General features: G+C 46.0%; 1 protein-coding gene across 7 annotated transcripts in view; it reads left to right on the top strand.

The window, feature by feature from the left end:
• Positions 1-27,602, top strand: part of LOC119166688 (putative phospholipase B-like 2) — a 351,547-nt gene that overhangs the window by 94,941 nt on the left and 229,004 nt on the right. For all 7 annotated transcript variants that reach the window (XR_012888461.1, XR_012888460.1, XM_075882399.1 and 4 more), the window contains one exon: positions 3,153-3,259. Coding sequence is in view for 5 of the 7 variants with exons in the window: in XM_075882399.1 (XP_075738514.1) it covers positions 3,153-3,259 (107 nt within the window). In the remaining 2 variants the exon portion in view is untranslated. The remainder of the gene's footprint in view (positions 1-3,152; positions 3,260-27,602) is intronic.

The raw sequence follows: 27,602 nt of genomic DNA, 5'->3' as shown, positions 1-27,602 counted from the left end.
AGAAAACAGAAGGTTAGTTGGACCGTGCAGATTAAAAAAATTGCAGGCATAAAGTGGAAGCAGAAAGGACAAGACCGGGTTGATTGGCGGATCATGGGAGGGGTCTTTACACTGCAGTGTGCGCAGCCAGGCTGGTGATTTTGAGGATGCTGATGGTGACGATGATGGTAGTGATAATGTTTATATACTCTACCAATGGAATAGATTAATTACCGCCACCATAACTCAGGGGTAGAGCATTTAACGCATTATTCGAAGGTCGCAGATTCGGTCTCTTCAGGCGGCTAGTTGTTTTTTGGTCTTTTCTTTCTTCAGATAACACCCCTTCTTTCTTTCGTCCGAATTTCTTTCTACTGATAACACCGCCATATTTTTTGGCATCATGGTCTTTTAGTTGCCAATAATATTGTACTTAACAAAGAAAGTGAGCCCTTAAATTTGCAGTTTTCATAATATAACTAATTAATGTCTGACGTTGAAGGATTTCACGTGATCTTTGTTTCAATGATAATTCAATGATGCCCTCCTTTCTTTTTCATCTCTTAGACAGTGCCCCATTTTTAGCACGTCAGTTTTTCAAACTGAACATGGTGTCCATTATGTAGTGTGTAAGTGTGCGGCCACGCAGTTGCCGTTCATTTCGCCAAGCGAAAATTTGTTCAGTAATGTGTGATTCGTGATGCTTCATAATATGACACTAAGATATACAGTCTGTTACGCACTTAGGGGAAATCTCGTAGCGCGTTGCCTCGCGATGTGGCCTGCGCGGCAGTCGCGTACCAACAGCAAGTCGCGCGCGCGCAGACGTTAGAGGGCCATTGTGTTGAACGGTTCTACCACATCGTTGGCTATAAGGTGTTGAGCGCTGGCCACATTGTCAGGCAGCGGACGAATTTCATCGTTGCCGCGTGAGCTGGGCCAACATTTCTCATTGTGTCACAGTACGCCTTACTACCTTCCTAAATGAGCGCCGTCATCGATGCCACCGGGGACTTGCCGGGGTGTTAGGTCAAGTTTGAAGTTTTGCGCGTGCATTTTGGCGCTGGCGAGTGAGTGCGACTTCAAGTAATGAAATGCCATCGAAGCACCTTGAGGTCGTTCTTTTAGTCGGCAGCATTCCTGAGCTCGATCACGTTTGTTTTATTGGGCTAAACCCGCAAAGCGTCATGGCAGTCTCTGTAGAGTGCTTCTTTTTCGTTTTTTTTCTTTAACGTAGAATAAATACCACGCCTGGTAGGTGCTCATTCGGGTATTCCCGCCGCAGCGTACTGAGGTTCACACACAACAAAAAATATATACTAGAGCACCGCCAGCATCAAGACATTTGGAAAGAGCAAAGAACGTATGCTTTCAAACTCTGTAGAACCTCTTTATCACCCATGAAGGCTGACAGGTTGATATCGTACAACGTTTACTACAAATATCGGCATCTATAGTTCCCGTAGCGACGATTAATTCAGCAGGTTGCCCCACACTGTGGCCAGCGCTCACCGTCATCACAGACGATGCTGTTCAAAAGGATGTTCTACAAGCGTGGGCCCTTGCGCGAGCTGCTGCCGGCGCACGACTGCAGCGCTAGCCACACCATGATCCCGTGCACTCCAAGATAAGTTTTAAACACACTGCCGCCTGCTAGCGTCTCGTGCCAGCCCATGAAGAAACCCGCAAAACTTTCTTTCTCCTCCCCTTTTCTCGCCTCGCATAGCTGACACAGGCATCATCTGCTAGTAAAATATGAACCATCTCCCTGAAGTAAACTCTGAAGGGATGCGAAGCAGCAGTAATACGTACGGCGTTGACATGGTTGAAACGGGTGTCGGTGCGGGTGCTCAAAGAACAGTTTGAAATGAAACTCGGTGTAACGTTTACTCGAGTAAATGTTTATTTGAAACACAAAGACACGGGAGCCAGTATGGGTCTCATGTAAGTTTCATCGCAGATGAACTGAGAGCTGAAAGAGAAGACAGAATTAGTTGTGCGTCCGCAGCAGCCGTACGAACGGCTGGCAGGCTGCGTCTGTACGGCTGCTGTGAACGGGCAACTAAATATGTTAGTGTTTCCACTAGGCGTGCGGTGAAGCGTTGCGGGTGGTGGAGAGGGTGGAGCGAGAGAGAAGTGTGTTTCGAGCGGGCGGAGGGTCGGGCAGCTGCTGCGGGAGAGAGTAACGTCAACGCGCAGCCGCGACTTGACCTACTTGGCACCACTCCAACCCCCGTGGCGATGGGGTTCATACGGACTTAAGAGGCAGTATTATAAAATACTAGTCAAATATCTGCTTCGCTCTAAAACGCGACTGTTCGCACCGCACAAATTTTCACTGACCACCCCGTATATGAAGGCACCGGATCACGCGTAAGCAATTCAGTCAAGCGCGTCTTTACTTGGCTTTCACTTGACGTTGAAGGCAGCGCTCCTCGTTCATGAAATAAGTTGAAACAATAAAGAACGAAATAAAAATTAGGCGTTCCCAAGCCATACGCAAATACGCAACGTTCACGTGATATCCCCACAACTCCTCGACGCCCTTACTCGAGTTCTCCCCGTGGGAAAATGTCGGTAGATTTTTTTTGTCCATTATATTATAAACGCATTAACATTGCGAGTGAATAAAATCATACTCAGCCACAAGCATGTTGGTCCACAAGTTTTGTGGACCAACATGACTTTGCGGAAGCCCCGCCTTCGTTACCTTAGCTCCACTATCGAGATCCAATACAGTTTGCTGACCGGCTACTTGGTTCAACAATATTCTTGCTTAGGAGACTGAAGGGTTTCTTAAAAAAAGAACACGTGGCAGAAAGAAGGCTTCTTGCTACGCTCTTATGAGTGTTGTTTTCGTGGTGTTTTACCCCCGTAATCTAGAACGTCTCTTCGCTCAACGCTTCACCTTCACTTGAGAAAGCCGACGGGAGCGCCGTATCTAGGCACGGCAGGTCATTACATATCAGCGATATTCTGCTGCGATTCATGAGTAGCGCAGCGTCATCTTCAGTCGAGTGGTGGCGCAGTGCTCAACTCTGACAAGTGAAAGCTGAAAGTCGAGCCGAGGAGTGTTTGTGAATACGGGGGTTAGTTTCCCAAGGTAATCTGCACTCCCCTATAAAATTACCTGAAGATTTGTTGTCGAAGAGTACAGCAGCTTATTTTTGCAGGTCGAGCTAGCCATCCTGCAGATTTCGGGCATGCAGCGAGGTTTGACTGGAGCAACAAGCATTCGCTACGACCCGCATGAAGTACCCACCGACTTCGAAAGGCTGGTGTAAGTTGAGCTCCTTTTTTCCGCATCAAAAGTGATGGCTTGCCCAAAACGATTGTCGAAAGATTTTAAATGCGAATGCATTTATTAATCAGCAGATGTCAGGCATCTGGCGGCATCCGCGAACCCGCAGTTGTTGACTCTCCGCTCTCACTCCCTCTCACATAGCAGCCTCTGCGGGCGCGTGCGCTTATCCTCGCACATAGCAACCAGACCAGGTGCTCCGGGAGGAGTGGTGGAGAGTATGTGGATAGGAGGAGCGCACTTTAGACCCTGACATCCATCAGCGGCTGTGGCATGTGAGAGCGCTCGCATCGTGGGAGCTCAGTGGAGCTCCCTCATATGTAGGGGCCGTGCAGGAGAGGGCAAGTGCAGTGCTTCACCTCTCCTACTCTCGCCGTTCACTCTTTCTCCTCCCAGCGCCCTCATTTCCCGTCCACTCGCTCACACGTATATATAAATATGTGAGGCGCACGCCTCACTCTTAACTCCTCACTGGCTGCTAAATGTGGAAATAAATAGTTGCGGTACAAGTCCTCGTCTTGTGATTTTCACGCCATTAAAATTACTATGCATTGTACTCTCCACGCAAGAAAAGCATGCGCATTTGCTTACGACTTTCTTAGGGGAGGCGTGGTCAATTTCTTAACATGAAAGAGTTTTATGCCTGGGTCCAGCAATATTTCTGTGATTGATTTTCATGACGGGTAAAAGAAATTTTAAAATGAAAAGAGAAGGTTTTGTTAACTGGAGTCGAACCCACAACACCTCGGTAGGCGACAACAGATGCGCGGCTCTCTGACCACTGCGCCACGGTAACTTTTTTTTTTTCAGTGACTACGCCCCAGCTAGATACAGTGTACGCTTGAAATATACGCATTTTATATATACCTGTGCTCTAGCAGTTCTCTTCGTAATGTGTCATAGCGCATAATGACGGTGAAATCTACGATTAGTTACCTTCAACGCGTCGTTTCTACGCATCCATCCTGTTCGGTTCCTCTCAAATAGAAGTGTCATTTTTTTCAGCACTTTCAAGTACAGCCAGGTGGCAACCATTGCGTGAATCAAGCACGCCCTCACCTTTGGCGCCTCGCTTATTCAGCTTGTGTGATTGGTGACCGCATCTGGCACCAGTGCCGGGAGCGTGGCCACCATGGGTTCGCCGCCAAGCCAATTAGTCTGGGGCGAGCCGTGCTTCGGCTTTCCCTGCAAAGAGACACAAGTTCTAACAGGCCCGGACGACGCCTCTTCCTCGCGCTACGCCAGCACACATCACGATGCTCCGCTGGTCCTCATTGGCCACCCGTGACACCCCTTTCCCGGTAGCTTGTATTCGCTAGGCACTGGCCCACCGCCGGGGACATTCACAGGCGCTGCGCTATGCTCCCTACCGGTTAGGGGAACCTAAAAGGAATGGCTCAACCCACCACGGGGGATCGGCTATGAATCGCCTGGCAGTGGGATTTTGATGAAAAAAAAGGAGGCGGGCGCCTTTTTTTTTCTAACCATTATACCTCCACCAAATTTACGAAGGCCTGCACGAGATGTAGACGCGCTGCTTCAGCAGGCGGCTTTTCGCACGTGCACTCCGCTGCCACCCTTTGTCTGTTAGTCCTAGCGCCTGCCGGCAAGCGGAAACTTGATCGGTCTTGTAAAGTTTCCAGCTGGCTCGCAAGCCTGTGATTGTTGCACTGTGCTTTATCTTTGGTAAATAAACCCCTGTTGGTTGAAAGCCTGCCTCTAGGGCCATATTTGCGCGGTGTTGGAGAGTCGACAAACCCGGCCTTAGAGTCGTTATGTGCGATGGTAGTGGAGATCACCATGTTCCTTCCCGGTACTTCGTAAGGTAAGCCTTTAGCAAACCTATCTCCACACCTTACCCAAACCACCGGCATGGCTCATAGCATTCATCGATACCAGCAATAGTTCTGCGAAGCATATAGTAACGTGCTTGCTTCGCGAGCATGTACCTTCGCGTTCTCCGCTAATAATAGTCACGCAGGATATTATGGCTTGCCAAGACGGAAGACTCAACGCGCGTTCCGTTTCCCTCTAATCAGGCAGTGGCATTCAATAATTCTAACATGCCGTGAGTAGGTGACCTTAGCCCTAGTTTGGCATACAATCAGTCGTGCTCTTCAGCTGTCACACCACTTTCTTTGGTTGCGCTACCAGTAACTACCAGAGTAAATAAATTGCCACAGACATCCATGCCCAGAAGAGCATGTTTAAAATTTAGTCGTCTCGATGAGGATATGCCGTTGATCATGAGTATCGATGCATTCACGGAAAAACGCTGGTTTAATTTACTTGTCTGTCAACAAGAAACATTGCATGAGCTTAAGCTATCTTTTATCAATGTACATTTCACACTACGCAACTGCTGTAAGCAGACGGTTCACTTTTGTGCTAACCGATTCCTAGGACAGAAAATAAACCGTGTTTTTTTTTCATCAATCGAAAAATGTAGTGAAGCGTTGGTCGCAGTAAGGCATTCTAAAGGCTGGTGTTAAGATCTTGGCTTGGTGGATGCTGGAATCAATGGTGGATATTGTGGAAATATTAGTGGATATAATGGAAACTGTAGTGGGCATAATAGCTGATGACGGCGAGAGTGGAAAAATGACGGCAGATGGTGGTGGTGGTGGCGAGCCAATGGTGCTGACGGCGGAAAATGTCGGCTGATGGTGGCGAGGCAAAACGTGTTTGGTGAAAGGCTCAGTGAGCAAGGTGGATGACGGTGGCAAGATGGAAATTTGGGGAATGATGATGGCATGATGAAAAAGCACATGACAGTATGTGAAATCACGTATTTGTAGCGGTTCATTCTTGAATGCGCAAAGATACATGTTTACGGTCAAAAGAAACCAACGCTGCTCATTACACTTTTTAGAACGTTTATTTTTTTGTCCCTGTGGTGTCAACAGCGCTTCAATTTTTGTGGAGCGTAAGCGGTCGTGAGTACGTTTGCATTTCGCGCACGTAATTACAGCAGTTTGACATCGATGACGTGTTTTTAGGGGCGAAGATTCTTATAGCGGCACCCGTTCGTCCCTCGTAGTCGTAGTAGTAGTGGGTAACCTGTCTTACATTTTGACGTCCAAGGTGGTGCTGGTGGGAGATTTTTTCTGTGCGTTGTTGTACAATAAAAAATTCGCAGCGTGCGCGTTAAATAAAAGCCGAATTGTCTTGTCTCTCATGCCCTCTTAGCAGCCATTGACATGTACATTGAACACTATCTGAAAAGAAAGGGTTGCTACGTTATATTCGCTGAGCGTAACCTCCTTGGTTTTAGAAAGGTTTAGCGAGTGTTGGGCCACAGTGCCATGAATACAGTAAACTCGTATATACCATGAACTCGAGGTGGTTGAAGGTGGGAGTAGAAACGAAGCGCAAGCCGTAAGAAAGTGTGCGTGTGCCTCCTCTCGTTCAGTCCTTGGAATGCCCGCTGGATGACGGTGCTTCTATATGAGGAATATATGATGAAAAGATGTGAGATAGTAGGACTTGGAGTGTTGTATAGGTGGACGAAAGGACACACAGACATATGCATGGACGGACGCACAGCTGGCTGCACGAACGGATGGACGCATGGACGGATGCAGGAGCGAATGCATGGACCAACGCAGGGACGGACGCACAGATGGACGTGCGGACGCACGAACAGACGCAGCACGGACGGGCGAATGGATGCACGGGCGGCCACACAGACGGACGCATGGACGAATGGAAGCAAGAACGAATGGACGGACGGATGCTTCACTTCACTCTCCATCATTCACTCCGTCGATATGCTGCCGTTTTTTTCGTTATGATGTTGAGAAGACTAGTTGTGTCACTGTGAACAGTGACAAAAAATATTTTAAATCGGCACGCAGATGTCAAGAAATAAATGAGCTCCAGTACGCTATTGCCTGTTTTAATGTTAGAGCAGAACACAGCGGTCACTTGATGTCGCCACGAAAGAAACGCAAATCTGGCAATTCTTACACACTCTATCGCGTGAGCCGTACTTTCGAGTTAACAAAGTGCGCGTGAATATGCATAGAATTTCACTTTCTACATGCGTCGAGACGAGCCCCAATGAATTTGACTTTCACCCCCTCTGTTCTACCACCATGATTTCCACCAAAGGTTTGTAGTACCGACCGAGCCCGTACAAGTATTTTTGGTGCTTCTGGGTTTCAAAATACACAATTTTTGACGAGTAAAATGACAATACAGCACCGCTGTGGCATTATTAAACCTAAATGAAGCCTTTTTTATTGTGTCTGCTGTCCGCAAAATCAGCGACAAACATCGATGGGACGCGTTTGCAGCACTTCCACCAAATGTATGCCTCCCCTCACCAACAGCCGCCGGTCGGACTCGCCGACATTTCACTGGCTCTCATGCGAGAACACAGACTCCTCAATTCGTATGTTTACTGAACCAATATGATAGCATAATGTTTCTAGCGCACTGCATTCGTGTTGGCCAAGCCGTTATGTAGTTGTTGCTAACGACAAAGCAACAGTGGCGCGCTGGCATGACTGCGCTGTGCGTTGCACAAAAACATCACTATCAATTGGTGGGCGTAACTATCGAATAAGCATTGAAGCGTCATAAAGCCTGAACAGATATCGCACTTTGGAAGGAGCAAGAAACGGATAATAATCTTGGCAGCAACTGCCGGTAAACTCTACCTGCTCCTCAGTCCACTGAGTTGTTCTTTTTTCTTGTGGTTGTAAATTGTAACAAAAACATAGCGCTCTTGCCATTATCGCAGTGGGAATCGTTACAGGCAGCAGTTGTTCGTGTTTATCAAGTGTGCAAATCTTAGTAGCAGGTGCAGATCCCGTTCATCTTGAGTAAGCGATAAACTGAAGTTAAACGACGACTTTGTGACCTCAGTACTTCATTAACACCGAAGCTAAATTCTGGTGGCGTGGCGCAGTGGTCATTGTGCTCAGTTATAACTCCGAAGAAGGCAGGTTCGACTCCGCACTGCGGTACTTTTTTTACGGGTGCTTTTTACATCGTTTTATACAGTTATTTTTAGTAATTTTTAGTGGCAGCTCGTAACGGTCGTTCTGACGCTGCTTAGCGCTCCAGCATTGCCGGCTGGAGCACGCGATCCACCATCCGCTGAACCATACCCCACCATACACCATGTGCCACCAACATTTCCAGCACGATATTCCACCATAATGGTTGATGGTGGAATCTATCATTCCTATGATGGACGTTTTTTCAATAGGGGTCCGATTTTCAAGGTGTCAGGTGGTGTCGGATTTCTTGATGTTTGAAGAAACCATGCATGTATTTTCGAAATTCAAATGCATTTTTTATTCGGCCTATGACCGGCATCCTGCGTTGTCAGCGGCGGTGTCCGCACGCCGGAATGTGTCATCTCTCCAATCTCACTCTTTCTCCCAAAGCAACAGCTGCGTGCACGCGCGCTTATCTTCCCCCTTAGCAACCACAGAATGTGGTGCGAAAGAGTGTAGGAGAGGGTAGGTGCAGTGCTTCGCCGCTCCTTCTATCGCCGTTCGCACTCTTCCCTTTCTGCGCTACACTCTCCCGTCCGCTCACGCCTCACTCTCGGTGGTTCGCTGGCTGGGCGCCTCTCAAAAACATCCGGAAATGTGTGGTCACCCAAAGTAGTCGAAATTCTCGGAGTCCTTTGCTACGGCGTGTCTTATAATCATATGGTGGTATTGAAATGATAAACCCCACATATAAATCTAGTGTGAGCTCCATATGCTACTGTTCAAAGTCAACATTGAGCCGAAAACGCTCGCGCCCCACTCTCTCGTCCGCTCGCTCCTGCCTCTAGGCCACTCGCTGTCTCCACCCCTTTCAAGACGATGGCCGTAGTGGGCCAAGACGAATGCCTGACGTCCATGGTACACTCTAGCGGCAGAAGAATAGCATTCACATTTACTCACAATTCACTTGAGGTTATGGGCGCATTTTTTTCTGTAATCTGAAATAAAACCAAGCATAGCATGAAAAAACACACTGAACACGTAAACACACAGAACTTGAAAACTTGAAGTTTCTTATCAGCATATGAAAATGACAGAATCCTTTGAAAACATCACCGAATCCAACAAGATAAATTGCAGAAGCTCTGTTGTTGCTTACACACAGTGGGGTGCAACGTCAACTTCTGGCAATGACACAGTTGTCGTATCTTAGAAGGCAGTTGTCGAAAAATTCACTGTGTTGATTTAGTAGTGAGGCTACTTATAGTCTAAAGTTCTCCCGCGTCAGGCATAAGCGGCAGTATCTCCCGAGCAGTATAGTATATGCCACTGTCTCATAGAAGAACATACAAACTGCAGATGAGTCAGCATATACAAAATGGCGCTATACTACTACTCTTCGGTATCTCAAGCGTGGGCTGTGCCTGGGTGGGGGGAAAACGAGAGCCTCAGAGACCACCTAGCACGGAAGAGAACGGAAACTGTACCTTCAGATAGTTGCGTCAAAATAAAATGCGGCGGCGTACAAAACTGTGACACCGTGAGGCGAGATGACGCTGCTGGTACTATCATAATTATTATATAGACGCAATTTCTTGCTGCTAGTTATGTGCCCTACTGCAAGTTCATGCTGCTCCGATGCTCACCCCCTGTTATATTTTGTTTTTCACAGCGAAAGATGTTATGAGGTCAAAACACGGCTCACGTGAACGTCGTAGTTGTCCACCGTCGGTGTCCGTAACCAATATCGCATAAAATAAAAAATGGCAGATTCCACGTACAGTGAGAATTGATATGCGAAGCACGAATGAAGAAAGTTGATTTGCACTTCGAAATCAGCCCAAAATTACGAGGCGGACGCAAAATATGCCGTACATGACTTCGATGTCATAACTATCATGTTCGCGCCTGGCATTTGTGTTCGCCGTCTTTGGACTTCATGTAATAGTAAATTTGGTATATCACCAGTTAGCAAAACGGCCACGAGTGCGCTATGAGCGTAGCATGAAGTCATGTTTCACTTGATATGCATATCATAATGATTAAGTTTCGCCGTGTCATTTATTTTCGTCACCGATTGACATAACGTAGTACTAAATTTTGTGTATGTGGAACTAGACAAACGGTTGTGAGCGCAATCGAGCATAGCATGTAGTCACGTTCTTAACTAGAGTATAAAGTTGGGCATGTTGGTAAGACATAGTTGATCGCCGTAGCGCGTTTAGAAACATAGGACAAGGGAAGAGACAGATGGGAGCACTTACTTCCAACAAAATCTTTATTTCGAGGAGCGTACATATATATGCTCACGAAATTCGAAGACAACACATAAACAGATGAAAAACCTTCTATTGCCATGCGCTAAAAACTTATGATCTCAAAAACGACAATTCTTTTTCACAAAGACCGAGAGAAGGAGTGCTGACGCAGTTCAGCCCTAATCTACTAATCTTTTCTGCTTCAATAATCTCCCTTGTCACTTTATTTCTGTTTTTTCCTATGATTATCGTACCATGAAAAAGTGGTTTGCAGCCACACGTGCTGCAATGTAGTGCTAAAAAACCATCTCGTCCATTTCTTACGTTGCAAGCGTGTTCGCGGAGCCGGTCATTAATGCACCTGCCAGTTTATCCTATGTAGTATTTACCGCATGAAAGAGGTATCTGATAGATTACAAATTGCGCGCATGTGACAAACAGTGTTAAGTGCTTTTTAGAGCATCCCGGTTTTGCTTGTGAAGCAACTTTCATACACAAGTACGAGAGCTTTTTCGGGGCAGAAAACTTCACTTATACATTGGCGTGCTCCCCAACCTTTTTCAAGTTGTGGGAGATTCCATGTAGATAAGGCACTACGGCAAGCTTCTGCCGTCTTACTGGCTCAAGCTCTCCTTGCAGCAAGCCTTGCAGCAAGCTCTCCCTCATGATGAGCCAGGTGATGAAAGGTGATGAAAAACATACCTACTCCAGCCTTCGGAAGATTTACTATTGCACCTGTCGAAATTAATACGTAATTAGGAAAATGACTGCGACAGTCTTGAAGGAGGCCCTCCAGAACATGCTTTGGAAGTAATTTAGCGTTTTTCGGGAAAAATGTTATCGAAAACAAAGTCAACTGGCAACGAGCATAGAATTTGGGCAGTTAAATTCTGGAGGGAAACATTAGGATTTGATAACAGAGACTCGATGAAGCTGACTTGGGGCCTTTGATAACGACACCACGGGTGCTTAAAGAAAAAATTTGGAGATTTGATGAAAACTGCCTGTGAACGGGAGAGGAACGCATCGTATATTTTTAGAAATGTTCGCATGGTAAGCTGTTGACATCTTGCATCAAGTGGAATGATTCGAGCTTCCAAATAAAGTACCCTATTCGCAACACACCTTGGTAGCCCGAGACACAGCCGCAGAGCTTGCCTTTCTAGCAATATTAGAGCTCTTAAATCGTACTCAGCAATCCCGGAAAACAGAACGCAACCAAACTCTAGAATTGAGCGTACGTAATATTTGTAAATCATAAGTAGCCTATCCCTGCGCATCTCTGAATTCTTATTGCGAAACTTGCATAGTAATCATAAGGCACTCTCTACTTTACGGGTGTTTGATTCTAATTGTTGTTGTCAATATAAATTATCCACGTAAATCTTTACAGAAACTTGAGCTTCTTCGCCCATTAACTCTGGCGCACACCCACTGTGGGGATTGGGGGATTACAAAATATTCTGGCATATTTTTTCATCGTAGTCAGCAACAGCACCATACAACTGCACAAAGTTTCTTGCAAGTGTACAGCATGTACTACGCTTCTCTGAAGAATGACGAAGGATGACACAGTGAATGACTGCCTACTACAAAATGATTGTTAGCAGAAGTGCGTTAAAGAAGCTCTTAAATGCCCCTCTTCTAGCTTTATCTGTCACACTGCGGCGCCTTCAGGGCAGCTCTGGTGTTTTTTTAAATCGAAGCATTTCTTAGAAAACTTTTGAGACATTCAGTCTATCTTATCTATATATCTATCTATCAAGCCACTTATGAGTTTTACGTCCCCTGGCTTTTTATTGCCATCGCAATTACTGAACACACTTGGCTGAATGTTGCCGCCGGCGTCTACGTCAGCGACACGGTCACTCACCGTATGCGTATACATCTCTCTCTCTCTCTCTCTCTCTCTCTCTCTCTATATATATATATATATATATATATATATATATATATATATGTATACATATATATATATATATATATATATAGTGCTAGAAACAAAAAACCCCAAAAAAGACTCCGGTGCGCTGACTCCAGCTTGGGTCCTCTGAATCATGAATGCAATGCGTTAATCACTCAGCAAACGAGGAGCACGTCTTCCACCATTCCAACGCAAGCTATTTATGTCTACCACTTACCGCTACTGACGGGCATCTCTGGAGGGGGGGGGGAAATCATCGTATTTTTAGCATTACCAGCAAGATGGTGCCATGCGTGCGCGCCGCCACGTCATACGGCGGCGCGCACTCTAATCTCCCACGCGTGCTTTGCCCCGCTAAGAGGGGGGAAGCGACGCTCCCTCACGCACCCTAATGTGCCAACCGCCGGCAGACGTATGCACGCGCCTACGCGTCAAAAGCATCTAGTCGCGCCTGTGCAGAAAAAGGGCATGCAACCACTGGCAAGCATCGACCACATTCATGCTCACGCGTTCAAGGCTGGTTGGTGCACAGTGTTGCTTGATTTTTTTGGCCTAAAAATTTCAAGTTTAGCGCAGAACGACGCGTTCTCAACTGGAGCGGAGTCGTACGTTTCCGTAGATAAGATCGCGTGCGAAAATATTGATCGTGCTTGACCCACCACAGTTTTGACTATTTTTGAACTAATTAACATTGCAGTGAGTAAAGTAACTACAGCAGTATGCCCCAGAAATCAAAATCGGTGCGTGCGCCACTCCCGTGAATGAAAATTCTTGTTCAAGATACTGTAGTCTACATAGGCGTGCGCAGGGTTCTCCTTAAGGGGAAAGAGAATGTTCGCCGCAGTGCCCACTCTTTATTAAGTAAATGTAGCGGCTGCCTTAGCGTCTTCCTCCTCATTATATTGTTCTTTAAAGCTGATATTGTCCCTCCCCCTCTTTTTAGTGAATAAGGGGGCGGTTGCCCCCCTAAGTAGGCATATAAATCAGGTTTATAAAGATCAATGTAAATAAATCCCCAGGTCGCTATATGTACGATACCAAAGTCATTATTAATAATGTGAATTACGTGGTACATTAGGCACATTTACATTTCATAATTCACACCACTCGTTAACTTAATTATCACACCCTAAACTTTATGATATTTCAGATTTAGGTCATAAGCCTACACCGGAAGCCTATGTTGAGGGATTTCAGATGATGTCTGCGATAGATATAGTCTCAAATGCAAACAACACTTGACTCTTGGTGATGCAAAAGATAATGGTCATAAGTTAGAACCCAAGTACTGCGTAGAATGCTTCTGAGTATTTTTCGTTGTCGAAATACGCTTTGATACGACTGTTCCCGACACTTCATGATGTGACAGATATTGGTCATAATACTGTAACTGAATCCTGTATGGGAGACTTCTGGACATTGTCTGTAGGCAAAATATTCTCGGAGGAATGTAGGAATTGACATGCTGTGTTTGATTTTCTACATTTTTTATGTATCTCAGCTGTGGCATGGACGTCTACAAATGATGTTCTCGCTGTCGTTTTCTGCTCTCGTGGTGGCTCGAACACGCAGAGCAGCTGCGGCACAACTTTTTCTTCTTCTTTGAGACGCTGACTGCTTGCATTAGGGCCCCCCTTTAGCGAGGAAGCCAGTGTAGAGTCCCTGAAAAATCTAAAGTAGCGCCAACAACACCCCTTTCCTTCTACCTCCTCTTCCAGAAACCACAGCAGCGCCTCTAAAGTGTCCATCAGGAATCTATGAATGCGAAAGCACGCGGGTGGCCTGTATGTGCCAGACACTTGGGCAGCTCAGGCACTGCTGCGCCGTGTGTTCATCGAGGGGCCGTGTCTCGGGTATGCTGAATAGGTACGCCGGTGGCGTCTGCTCATGGTTCGCGTGCAAATGAAAGTGTACAAACAATATGGCGCTTGCGATATCATCACAAAAGCTATGCAAGCGAGGGGAGAGGAGCCTACTCATTGACATGAATGGCGCTACTTAGGTTTTTGTTCAGGTACTTTAAGCCCGTGCGCGAAGGAGCGATCCCGATGAGCAGGTTTTAGGTTCTGCTGTTCATCTGGTTTTCGCGGATGGCTTGTAGTGTTCGAGAACGACATCAGTGCCGAAGAAAGCCGTCTTTATGTGGTGAATGGAGACACTGCCTTCTCGTTCATTGATGATGAACCAATGATGGGTGTACGCACGTCGGTGATTAAGAAGTTCCACCGAAACTTGCGTCTCAGGCCGATGTCAAGCGTGACAGATCGCTGTCTGTAGGTCTGTATGGTCGAAAAATTGAGCGCGGTGAAAGGCGGCGAGGTCTAGCGTCGTCATCGGTCCTGTAACGTAGGAGGAACAACTCGCACTTCGGCACCTGTGTCGATGAGGTAGCAGACTTTAGTGACGCGATTCCTGACATAGGCGGCGATATGTCGGGCCTGAAACACTGGCCAATGTCAGTGCGTGCACTGTGCGTTTCCCGCTAACTGGCACGGCTGTTTCCACTGACGAGCTCAAGCTCCGAATCGGTAGTGGTACCAGATGACACTTGGAGGCAAAATTGGCGATCTTTCGCGGCTTTGGCGCCGTTGTCGTTACGCGTTGTGGTGGTTGTCTACCTTGAGAGCGCTCAGTTAAGTGGCCTACTGATCCCCCTTGCGGTTGACCTCTTCGTTAGATTGAAGAAGGCGCGGCAAGCAGTCGTCGCGGACCGGGACAGAGAAGGTAAAATCACGTGTTCTCTCCATCGCAGGTATGTACGGGGCACCGATATTCAATTTTTTGTCGGCCATCTACACTAGTGAGTCGAAGGTTTCTGTAGATGATACACTAAAGATCATCCGCACTTGCTGTGGTATTCACTGTAAGAAGAGTTCGGGTAAGACGGAGGCTTCTAATGCAGCACAGAGGGCCCCTATCAGCTGTCGCATGCGGCACAAAAGCTCCGTAGGCAATCGGTCACCGAGTTCTTCCGAAATGAGTAGCTGCTGGAGCCTACGCTGTTCCGAATCAGTTGTACGGCGTATGAGCTCGTCTTTAAAGGTGTCGTAGGGGTTTTAAGGGGGTGGAGAACGCAGACTGTTTCTTTTGATGGCGATGACAGCAGGTGGTAACGTGCCAATGACATAGTCGTACCCAGCTGTTTGCGACGTTACCCAGTGTCGTCGGAAAAGTGGTTCGACGCTGAGAAACCAGAGTTCAGAGTCCGCCTGCCGAAACTCCGGAAGCCTCAGAGTAGCGACGACAGGGTCAGGTAACGTGGAATTCTGCGTGGCGTTCCTGTTTGGTGTAGTGTCCATGGTCAGCTGAAATGAACGGCACTGAAGAAGCAGAGTTGGCCATGACACTCAGTGCGTTGATGAAAGGACGAGTAGGTGAGGGGTGCTTACCAGCGCAAACGACAGGGCAGGAGAGGACAGGAGAAGAGACGAGACAGAGTGGCTGTCCCCTCCTGCCCCTCCTGCCCTGTCGTTTGCGCTGGTAAGCGCCCTTCATGATGTTATACCAACACGCCCAATCCCACTGTCTCTTGAGTAGGTGAGCGTTGCCACTCGAAGTTCGGGTCACTGCTTGTAGAAAGACGTGCGGCGTTTGGTTTGCTACATTTTAGGGGCGAAGCTCCTTATAACCGCACCCGTTCGTCTCTCGTAGTTGTAGTAAAAGTGTGTAACCAGTCTTACAACTCCACCTCCAAGGTGGTGCCAGTGAGAGATTTCTTCTGTGCGTTGTTGAACAATAAGAAATTCGCAGCGTGCACCTTCACTAAAAGTCGAATTTTCCTGTCTCTCGTTCCCCCTTAGCAGCCATTGGCATGTACATTGAGCAATATCTGACAAGAAAGGGTTGCTACAGTATACTCGCTGGGCGTCGCCTCCTTGGTTTTAAAAAGGTTTAGCGAGCGTTGGGCCGCAGCGCAAAAAATACATTGAACTATTATATACTATGAAGCCGAGGTGGTTAATGGTGCGAAGTAGACACGAAGCGCAAGCCGTAAGAAAGTGTGCGTGTGCCTCCTCTTGTTCAGTCCTTGGAATGTCCGCTGGATGGCGGTGTTTCTATATGAGGAATATGAGGGTTCGGTTCAGACTGTCACGGTGGATGGACGTGTTTTTTGAGCGCTCCCGATTGACTGCGCAGATAAGTGGTTTTGCATGTTTTGAGCTTCTCTTTACAAATAATAAGGCAGCAGTTAAAATCGGTGTAGCACTCATTTTATTATAGAGATTTTTCAGGGGTCAGCCACCAGGTATTTATTAGTTTGTGCGTTTGTGGGTTCCTTCTTTTGTTTTTTTGTTGTTTTTTGCCACCCCGTTGGGGAGGCGCACGTACATTGAACACGCAAATTTTTGTAGTAGAGCTTAGACTTTCTCTTTTTCGTAAGACAGGGCTCAAGTTTTGTAATTATTGAATGAGACAAGTCATAGGGACAATTGGTGTCAGAAAAACTTGGTTAAAAAGACTGTAAAATGTTCAAGATGCGGGGTGGTTTTCTAAGTGAACCCAAGTGTAAAAGCGTAAGGAGAAGAGGCTGACGCAAAGTGTAAGCAATGTGAGGTCGAGGAAAAAATGAGCAAATGCTGATTGCCCAGAGTGAACTGTTGATGAGAATCACTGAGCTGGAGACTGAGCTGGCGACAGAGCAAGAGAAAAGGAGGACAATGGGAGATAGGCTGAAGTCCGCCGAGGAAGCACTAGCCAAGGTGAGCAGAGGAGCGGCCTACAGAGAGAACAGTAGGGAACTGGCAACCAGAACGGCGGAGAAGAAAGAGCAAGCACGTTTGGAAAAAACAGGTTGAGCTGGTTCAATTGTCGCAAGGCCCAGGTTCAGCGAAGTAGTGGTGAGGCTGGGAGGTAACAAAGCAGCCGGCGTCACAGGTGCAAGTAACCCCCAGGTGCAGAACGCTCCAGGCGAAAAGTCACAGCATGTGATAATCGCCGGAGACTCGAATTTAAATCGATGCACAGAAGCAACCAAAGAGAGGGTAAAAGGTGACAAGAGGGTTGCATTAGGGGCGTTCCCAGGAAGCAATCTGGAAGCAGTCATGAGGCAAGCGAGCACAACACTCGAAACTACAGCTGATAGACCAAACCTCGTGGTAATTTCAGGCAGTTTAAACGATGTGTTAAATGAAGATACAGCAAGACTAGCAACCACACTGGCGAAAGCGGTTGATGACTTGCACGCCACTTCTCCTCAAGTTCAGGTAGTGATTTTCGCGATACCGGAGGTAACGGTTCGTGACGGAAACCTGCAAAGAGCAGTTGTCAACGCAAAACCAAGAGATATGGTGAATTAGTCGAGAAAAAGGCTTTGAGGTGGTGGAAATAAACAGAGAGGTGCATGAGTGGGGTGTTTTTTAATGAGACAGAATTCACCTCGATGTGCGGCTAGGTCATGAGGTGGGTTGGTGACTTGCAGGACGCGCAGTGGCCTTCTTGGGGGCACGCGGGTCCTTCAGAGTGCAGGATAGCTAGTAACAAGAAAAATAACCAGGGAGACTTTTTGACAGGTGGTATGGAGAGAAAATTTTAAAGTGGCACCAGTATCTAAGGTAGGTAGAGTACGGGGCAGAAATAGACGTAGCCACGAGTGCCGAGACAATTAAGACATAGAGTATATTAACATGCAGGGTGGCAGGAACAGGCTGAAGTGGGAAGAGATAGAAGAACAGCCAAAGAAGGAGAAGGCGGTGGTATACGGTTTTGTAGAAACACATCTTAAGGATATGGAACAACCTCCTAACAATCCGGACTACAAGTGGAAATATTGTAATAGAACAGAAGGCAGCAAAAAGGGGGGGAGTAGAATTGGAGCATTCATTAATAAAAGTACAGACTGGCAAAGGGTCAAGCAGGAGTGCAAGGAGCATTTATGGCTAAAAGGGCAAGTGGCAGGGCGAATGGCACTTCTTGGCTTCGTGTATTTGTGGATGGGAGCAAAGGCCAGAGAGGAAAACCAGGCAATTGTAAAGTGTATATGGAAGGACATTGAGGAGTTAGGAGGAGCGTGCGAGATAATTATACTATGAGATATGAATTTGCACATAGAAGATATAAGTGGGTATACCAGCCCGAGGGCCAAATGATCATGGATATGTGTGAAAAGCATGATTTGATCATTCGCAACAGTACCAAGAAGTGTCAAGGGCGAATAACATAGTAGGTAGGAAGGCTGCAGTCGACGATAGACTACGCACTGATGTCACATAGGATGTATGATAAGCTCAGGGGAATGCACATAGATGAAGGTGGCTCCAGAAATCTGAATAGTGATCACAAACGTGTCAAGCTAAGTTTTGGAAAAGCAGTGAAATTGGGAAGGAGAGAAGATGAGCAACTACAAGAAAATATTTATTCAGAAAGGCAAGTTGAATTATCCACTAAACAAATCGAGAAAGTAATCACTGAGGACTATAAAACAGTGTGGACATACACGAATTTAATTAGACTGTTTGAGCTAGAGCTTGCTAAGGCACGTGACAAGTCACCCCTGAAAAGAAGACATGAACCCATAAGTTGGTGGGTTGAGGAAGTTAAGAGAGCCATAGCAGAACGTCAGGAAGCCCCTAGGGAACACAGACATGATAAGCAGCGGGGTGAACCGACAGATGATGTTGAAAGAAAATGTAAAATCTTTCGAAGCTGTAGAAGGGATGCATCCCTTCTGTTCAATGAAAATATTAGAAGAGAGGGAGCTCAGTGGCTCGTAGAAGTACATAAAAAGATAGAAAGAGAGCTGCGAAATTCCGGAACCATCTAAACTCCTTAAAAATGAGACGAGCCTACAGCAGAGGTTTATAACTACATCTCATGGTGCTAGGCTAGAAGGGGACGAAGCTATTGATTATATAAGAACAAGATGACAGAAAAATTTCAACAAAGTGGTTTATGCACCACAATAGACAAGCATGAATCAAAGGGCGCAATGGATTCATTTTCATAATAAAAGTGGGAAAGGGCTGAGAACAGGGTTCCTAGTAGTACATCAACAGACCCAGATGGCATTCCAATTATGCTGATAAAGTCATTATGTACGAAGTCTAAGCAGGCTTTGAGAGAGGCAGTGAGCAAAATAATAATCGATGGTGAAGTACCTGATACATGGAAACTTAGCAGGGTGAGCATGATCTATAAAAGAAAGGGGGACAAAGCTGACATAAACAACTACCGTCCTATAACAGTGACGTCAGTGGTCCACAGGCTGGCGATGCAGATTATAAAGGAAACACTGTAGGCATGGATAGAGCATGAGAGGGGGGGGGGGGCTGGGGGAACTGCATAATGGGTTTCGGAAACACAGGAGGTTGGAAGAGAATCTGTTCTTACTGACGGAGTGCATCGAAATAGCAGAAAAGGAACACAGGTCCCTGTGGCTTGCAATTTTGCATATCAAGGAAGCGTACGATAGCGTGGTTCAAGAGAAATTGTGAGGAATATTGGACACACTAGGCGTGAAAGATTGAGTCACTAATCTTTTAAAAGTTATCTATTAAGAAAACAAGGTGGTTATAAAGTGAAAAACAGGTATCCAAGCCTGCAGAGGTAAAATAGGGGCTTAGGCAGGGGTGTCTTCTGTCACCCTTATTATTCATGATGTACCTACAAGGATTAGAGCCCAAATAAGAGAGAAGTGGACTGGGCTTCAACCCCTCTTTCGTCAAACAAGGCACTAACGGTATTGATGTACGCAGATGATATAGTGCTAATGGCCAACAACAAGGAAGATTTGCAAAGATCGATGGAAATTTGCGGTAATGAGGGATGTAAATTAGATTTCAGAATCAGTAAGAAAAAATCAGCAGTCATGATTTTTAATGACAATGAAGGTAGTGAGCTTAGAATACAGGAGGTCACGCTAGACATAACAGATAAATGCAAATATCCAGGCATTTGGATAAGCAATGGGGCCGAGTATTTCAGGGAACACGAAATATACGCGACGACTAAAGGTAACAGGAATGCAGCGGCGACGAAAAACAGAGCACTTTGGAATTACATTAGGTATGATGTTGTGAGAGAAATATCGAAAGGGGTCATGGTTCCTTGTCCGACGTTCGGCAATGCGGTCTTGTGCATGAGATCAGAAGTTAAAGCAAGATTAGAAATTAAGCAACGTGGAATAGGTAGGCTCGCCTTAAGAGCTCACGGGAATACCAAATCAGGGAGTGCAAGGTGATATTGGATGGACATCATTTGAGGGCAGGGAAGCTAGCAGCAAGACAAAACTTGAGAAGCGATTGAGAGAAATGGGGGAGGAGCGTTGGGCTAGGGAGGTGTTCAGCTACTTGTACATCAAGAATGTCGATACAAAATGGAGGAAGCGAACCAAAAAATTGACTGGTAAATACTTAGAAAACACCAGCAGGCCAAACCAAACAGAATTATCAATTAAGAAGAAGGTGAATGAAGCTGAGACTGATATGTAGAAAATTGACATGATTAAGAAGTCCGCACTAGAGATCTAATGATCTTTTAAGCCAGAAATTGCCAAGGAAAGGATCTATGATAATACTAGGGGTAGTTCTCTACTGTTTGAGGCCAGGACGGGAGTATTGCAAACCAATACATATCGGGCCAAATACGAAGGAGTAGACAAGGTATGCAGTGCTGGTGGAGAGGAAGAGGAAAGTGCCGAACACTTGATAATGTTCTGTAAAGGGCTTCACCCTATAGTTAAGTATGATGGCGCAGAGTTTTTTAAAGCACTGGGGTTTAAGGCCAGGGAGGGTAGAATTAATGAGAAGGAAGTTATTTGATTGGTGGCTAAAGTCAAGGCGCGAGTGAAAATAAACTCTTCACTGCAAAGTACGAATCCTCAACCACACTATTTGAAAGAAAAAGTAAATCTATTTTGTGGATCATGGAGTATAACAGCTTGGCGGCGCTATACACCGCCCGATCTGAAGGGTACAGCCATATCTATCCATCCATTCATCCATCCATCCGTCCATCCATCCATCCATCCATCCATCCATCCATCCATCCATCCATCCATCCATCCATCCACCCATCCACCCATCCATCCATCCATCCATCCATCCATCCATCCATCCATCCATCCATCCATCCATCCATCCATCCATCCATCCATCCATCCATCCATCCAATATATGATGAGAAGATGCGACATCGTGGTACTTGAAGTGTTGAATAGGTGGACGAACGGACGCACAGACAGATGCATGGACGGACGCACGGATGGCTGTACAGACAGATGAACGCATGATTGGGCGCAGAAGCGGATGCATGGATGAACGCAGAGACGGACGCACAGATGGACGTGCGGGCGCACGAACAGACGCACGCGCGGGCGGACGGATGGACGCACGGGCGGCCACACAGACGCAAGCATGGACGGGCGGAAGCAAGAATAAATTGACGGAGGGATGGTTCGTCCCACGCTCCATCATTCACTCCGTGGATATGCTGCCAATTTATTATCAACCTTTATCTGGCATGAATTTCTACAGACGCTGCTCTTGCTGGCGTCTTTTTCTCACGTGCTGGCTCGAACACGCAGAGCAGCTGCGGCACAAGTTCTTCGTCTTCTAGGAGACGCTGAAAGCCTGCCATAGGGACAAATCGCACCGAACACTCCATGAAGTCACAGATGTCGGTCATAAAATATTGCAATGGAACCCTGTGTAAAATGCTTTTGAACGTTGTATGCAGCCAAGCTGTTCTCTAATGCGATAAACCATACCAGACACATCTTGATGTCACATATCGAGGTTATAAGGCTGCAACTGAGAGCTGTATGTTCTCTAATTCAATAAAACACACCCGACAGATCATTATGTCACAGCTTTAAGTCATTAGACTGCAACTGAACTCAGTATGGATGGCTTTTGAACATTGTCTGTAGTCAAAATATTCTCTAAAGCGACAAAGTGCACCCGACACTTCTTTATGTCACAGATATTGATCATAAGATGGCAACTGAACCTGGATAAAAGGCTTTTGATCATCTGTGTTTTAGAAATATTTCTCAATGCAAGAAAGCACACCAGGCTCCTAATGACGCAACAAATATTGGTCATAAGATAGGACCGAAGCACTGCATAGCATGCTTTTGGGCATTTTCTGTAGTCGAATGACTCTCTAACGCAACTAACTGTGCCTGACACTTCTTGATGTGACAAATATTGCTTAAACTACTGCAACTGAAACCTGTGTGAAAGAATTCTGGACGCTGTCTGTAGCCAAGATGATCTCTTAAGTGACAAACCGCACCCGACATTTTGTGATCTCACAGACATTGATCATAAAATTGCAAATGAACCCTGTATGGAAAACTTTTGAGGATGTCTGTATAAGAAACATTCTCTAATGCAAGAAGTTACACCTGGATCCCCATGATACAACAGATATTGGTCATAAAATAGGAACCAAGCACGTCTGTAGTCGAAATATGCTCTAACGCAACTAGCTGTGTCTGACACCTAATATTGTGACAGATATTGCTCAAAACACTGCAAGTAAATCTTGTATGGAAGGCTTCTGGTAATTTTTTGTAGTCGAAATATTCCCTAAAAACACAAATCGCACCAAACACTTCATGAAGTCGCAGATGTCGGTGTTTAGATTGCAAGTGAACCCTGTGCGGAAGGCTTTTGAACGTTTTCGGCAGCCAAAATGGTCTCCACTGTAATAAACCACACTCGACACCACATGTTGCAAAAGATATAGGTCATAAGATTAGAACCGAGCACTGCGTGGAACGCTTTCTTATGATATATTTATATATTTTTATATACTGCAGCCCAATGCAGGCCTACTGCAGGAGCAGTGTACCTAAATACAAAATGAAAGCAAATAAACCTAAGTATCACAATAAGTGCGCCAACGTAAACAAATATCACAACCTTCCCAGTTCAGCCCGGTAAAAAAATGAAAGAAATGGAACACCAATACGACCTAAATGCCTGCCAAATTTAGACACACTAGTGGCACGAACCAAACCAAAGAGATCATTCCGGTGTTTGTTAACTTTAGTTGAACGTGTTAGAGAGCACTAAAAATCGCTCAAACCTGGAGTTTGATTGCGGATGAGTGCTGTGTTGAAGGCTTTTGCACTTTGTTGGCAGTTTAAATATCCTTTAGCGCCCACAAAATGTATCCGAAACTTCTTAATGAGGCAAAGAATGGTTTTTAGATTGCAGCGAAGCACTGCATAGAAGACTTTCATATATCATCAGTTGTCTAGATACCATATAATGCAATAAAGCGTGCCGAAAAATTTTTATGCGACAGTTATCGGTCATGAAGTTGCCCCAGAGCACTTTATAGACGTTTTTCGCAAGTTTTTAACATAACTAAACTGAATATTTTGATATATTGCATATGCTTAGGCGCATGCAGATATAGTCATATTTAATGGGCATACATAAAAACTGAACAGAAATGAAGCAGTCCTTGCAAACACATACAAACATTCAGTGTTCGAACTCATCTAATAATTTCTTCAACTCATTGCAGTCTGGAGGAATGGATAAATACATGCATAGTTCTCAATGGTCTAATAAGTCAGATGAAGCACTGTTTTCATTTCTTCCAAACAAATTGCAGTACTGTACTAGTGCACTTTCATTCATTCTGTGCATACGTGTGGTAACCTTCTGTTCCTACTATCATGTCATCATGCAGCTGATTTCAAATCAGGTACTTCTCCCTCACGAAATTTTCAGTTAAGTATCTGCCCAGCTGTAAACAAAACGCGTGTTATATTATAGTAAACTGTAAAATGATAGAGGAGCGCCCTTTATACGTATAGCTATGAGTATCGAAATGAACTATAAAAAGTGTGTGTTAGAACGTCGCCAACAACAACGTGATACTGAGCGTCGCAGAGAAGCAGAACAATAATCGAGAAGTGAAATAGGAGGCAACACCTGCCGCACTTAATCATGCAACTTTTTTTTTTCAACACCACAGCAACGCACGTTCGAGTTTTTATCTTGTACATGAATTGAAATGAGACCTCTGACAGCTGAATGTGTCAGCATCGCTAGAACCCGACACAAATTCACATCACACTGCTACTAACCAGCGCACGCTTGTTGTTAGCTTGGCAACACACGCGAACGATTTGCACCGATGCCAATGAATGTTTCAGCGTCGTGCAATCTGTGAATACACCTATGTAAGTGCGTACGTTTTGAAATCACCGAAATGTGAAGGTTAGTACGAGGTTTGCTTTCAGCGATGATGCGTACCAACTTTGAAAACACAGTGCAGATAAACATTCCTCTCTACGCGGTGTTTCTGGCATCGTATGGAGTGTCTACGTTGCGATGGAAACTACCATCGATTTTATTTCAACTGATGTACCACGCATAAGTCGGTTCATACGAACTCTACGGTAGAGGCTTACGCTGGATGTAGATGACACCACTCTGAATAGCCTCTGCGGTGGGCAACGGCTACCCCTCAAAGCTTCGAACCTCCAGAAGCCTGTTTACACTCGTTTTTAGTACAAAAAATCACAGATCACATCGCAGGAATAGCGACATGTTCCAGTAGTTTGTACGACGTTTTTGGTCGGCCGACGATTACACTGAGGACCGGCACAAGCGTAGCCAGCCGGCATTCGCTGGATTTGTCGGCGTCGCTCGAACTCTGAACAAAACCGCGTCACGCTGCAGCACAAGCCATCATTCGTCGTGTCGTTGCCGTTTTAGATGATGAAGTGGTCATTTAGGAACGTTTGGAGTAGTTTCCGTGCTTGCTTAGCACTCGGCCGTGCCTTCAAAGCGGCGGCCATTAGGCACAACATTCAGAGGCATCGCGACCTTTGGTCGGTTGGCGCCGCTGTACGCCACGTGGGGACGTAGGTGAAAATATCAAGCCCGGCTTCATTTCTCGCAAATCCTCACGTATGCCCCTCCGACGTTAACGCCGAAAGGCGCATTTGACGCTTCTGAGGCGAAGGCGCAAGCATACGCGTGCCAGTGGTTGGCACATCATCTCGCGGTGGGGAGGAGAAAAGGATCATACGTCTTAGCTGGCCTTGGGCTTTACCTGGGACAATTCTGTTGTAGTTACCGGGCGCATGAAGGTCACCGAAATGATGAGAGATTCCGTTTACGAAAATCGCGCGCTTTTCAAACAAAGCGAAGTAACAACTGAGACGCTTATTCACGTGCGTCTGTACCTGTGAGTATGTTTTGTACGTGATTTGTCCGTCACGCTCATGGTGCACCCGCTACGCTCAAGGTGCGCTCACGGTCTATTCGCTAGGTTCACATTTAACAAACTTGGTAATACGTGACGTGAATGCATGACGAAGGTATACGACTGCTGCAAACATGATAATCATAACAAATGTGTCTTGTAAGAACACTACTACATGCCACGCTTATGAAGCTCTCGCAGCCGTTTCGCTAGATTGACATATACCAAGTTTATTATTACGTTCATAAATGAATGATTAAGGTATATGACTGGTGCAAACACGCTAATCATAACATGCAGGTCAGGTAAGAACATGAATACTTGCCACGCTAATGATGCCATCAAGGCCGTTTCGCGAGCTTCACAGATACGAAATTAGGTATTACGAGACGCGAATGAATGACAAAGGTATACTCGATCATTTCAGCGACTGTAGGTGGCGTGACGGTGTCATTTTTTTTATTCACATACTGCAGCCCATTAAGGAATATAGCAGGAGTGGGTGAAAAAAACAACCTCCAGAACCTCCAGAAGCCTGTTTACACTCGTTTTTAGTACAAAAAAAATCACAGATCAAATAGCAGGAATAGCGACATGTTCCAGTAGTTTGTATGACGTTTTTGATCGGCCGACGATCACACTGAGGACCGGCACAAGCGTAGCCAGCCGGCATTCGCTTGATTCATCGGCGTCGCTCTTAAGTCATGGCGGACGAGACGGCGCTAGGGTGGGCGTCTCAGGCAGCAAAGCTCGTCAGGCCCTCTAGTTTCGACGCAGACTACGTTTTATCTTGATGAAGAGTTCCATAGATGTTTCAATGAAAAGGAATCAGCGCTTATGAATACCGCGAAGCGGAACTGCGTCGCAGACTTATCAGCGTGTGCCAGGTTCAGAGGAAAGCCGCGTGAAGCCGTCTGCGCCACTGGAATGAACGAACACTGGTCACTGGTGCAAACTTGATTATATGCCACAACATTCATAATGCGCTCGGGGTGATCTCGCTAGCTTCATTATATATATATATATATATATATATATATCAAATTTGGTATTACGTTGCATGAACAGACGACGAATGTAACTGACACGTCTAAACATGATACGCGTGATATGCAGGTCATGTAAATTATAACTATATGCTACGCTCAGCGTGTGCTCGCGGCCCTTTCGCTAGCTTATCATATGACAAATTTACTGTTGTGTAACGTGAATGAATGACGCATGTATATGGCTAATGCAAGCATGGCAATCTTAACACGCGTGGCATGTAAGAACATATGTGTACATACAAAGTTCACACTGCGCTCACGGTCGCTTCGCTTGCTGCACATATACGAAAATTTGGCAATACGTGGGCTGAAAAAACACCGAAGGTAAGTGACGCGTCCAAGCATGATAAGCATGATAAGCATGGTATGCGTGTCATGTAAAACATGACTACGTGCTACGCTAACAGCGCATTCCTGACCGTTTCACTAGCTTCACATATACGAAACTTGGCATTACATGACGTCAACAGACGACGAAGGTAGGTGACACACCGACGCGTGATAATCACGACATGCGTGTCGTGTGAAACATTACTACATGTGTGAAGAAGTTTATTAGTTGTTAAAAACAGAGGCGAGGCAGCATAAAGAACCGTCCTGAGACCGGCACAGCAGCGAAGCGAAGCACGAGCCGAGACAAACGGGCGTTGGCGGTGCTGCTCGATGCAGGCACATCTTCACAATCACCCCCGCTGAAAAAGGAGCCTTCCTGGCGACCTAAGTGTGTGCGAGTCGGCTTCAGGCAATGAACAACTTTATTGCCGGAACAAGAACGAGTATATATACACAACTAGCGCCGCCGCCAGGCATGCGCACTAAAGATACAAACAGTGACATGGCGCTTATTGAGCCTTGCTACATCTTCCCTTTTTACAGGGCAGTTAACACCTGGTTAGCGCCTCTCAGGTAGAGGGTACCGACAGGGCTCGCATCGTTGCCTTGTGCTTCGCCGTAGTTCTGTAGGGGCTG

This window comes from Rhipicephalus microplus, unplaced genomic scaffold (assembly GCF_043290135.1).
Source record: "Rhipicephalus microplus isolate Deutch F79 unplaced genomic scaffold, USDA_Rmic scaffold_12, whole genome shotgun sequence".
In the NCBI taxonomy this organism is placed as follows: domain Eukaryota; kingdom Metazoa; phylum Arthropoda; class Arachnida; order Ixodida; family Ixodidae; genus Rhipicephalus; species Rhipicephalus microplus.
Note: the sequence above shows the minus strand (reverse complement) of the source record. Positions and strands in the feature narration are given on the sequence as shown.